Source organism: Fulmarus glacialis, unplaced genomic scaffold (assembly GCF_000690835.1).
Source record: "Fulmarus glacialis isolate BGI_N327 unplaced genomic scaffold, ASM69083v1 scaffold13139, whole genome shotgun sequence".
Taxonomy (NCBI): domain Eukaryota; kingdom Metazoa; phylum Chordata; class Aves; order Procellariiformes; family Procellariidae; genus Fulmarus; species Fulmarus glacialis.
Window position 1 is genome coordinate 2,723 of NW_009232685.1, and position 714 is coordinate 3,436.

The following is a 714-nucleotide window of genomic DNA, read 5'->3' on the forward strand; positions in this document are numbered from 1 at the left end:
GGCTCGGGAGGTCCCAATCCCTGGAGGTCCCAGACTCTGGAGGTACCAATCCCTGGAGGTACCATCCCCTGGAGGTACCAGCCTCTGGAGGTACCAATCCCTGAAGGTACCAATCCCTGGAGGTACCAGACTCAACTTCTGCCCACCAAAAATCTGCAGGTGTTCACATCTGGAGGCAACAGACTCTGGAGATGCCAACATCTGGGACATCTCTCGCTGGATACCACCATTTGAAGGCATCATCCCAACATCTGGGCACTTTACACCTAGAGGACCCACCTCTCCCGTTGAGGGGTCCGGGAAAAGAAGACATTGGCTCATAGGAAGCCCCCATGGACCCGGCTTACCTGATTGGCTGCTTGCAGTGGGCGGCTGTCAGGACCCATTGGGCGTCTATCAAGCTTCCCCCACATAGGATTTGACCTCTTTTGGTGAGGGCAACTTGGAAAGGTCGCTGGTTGATAGAGCAAGGTCTCCCACCGATGATCCGGGATTCGTCCTCCTCCGGCACTGTAAGACAGAGCACCAAAGGGCACCTGTCAGCGCCTTGCGGGGTCTTCCGAAGAAACCGGCCGTTTTTTTGGGTTGAAAAGGGGGCGAAACGGTGCAAAAAGGGAGTCTTTCAAAAGGTGGAGTGAAAGAGAAAAAGGAAAAGTCTCTATTTTTCAGCCACAAACTCCCATCGGAACATCCGAACATCCCACCAGTCAAAAT

General features: G+C 53.9%; 1 protein-coding gene across 1 annotated transcript in view; it reads right to left on the minus strand.

The window, feature by feature from the left end:
• LOC104082059 (trypsin-like) overlaps positions 1 to 510 on the minus strand; it is a gene marked incomplete at both ends in the record, with an annotated part of 3,224 nt that extends 2,714 nt beyond the window's left edge. Inside the window, 2 exons of the mRNA XM_009585019.1 lie at positions 63 to 169; positions 348 to 510. Of these exons, the coding sequence (XP_009583314.1) occupies positions 63 to 169; positions 348 to 510 (270 nt within the window). The remainder of the gene's footprint in view (positions 1 to 62; positions 170 to 347) is intronic.
• Between the last annotated feature and the right edge of the window lie 204 nt (positions 511 to 714).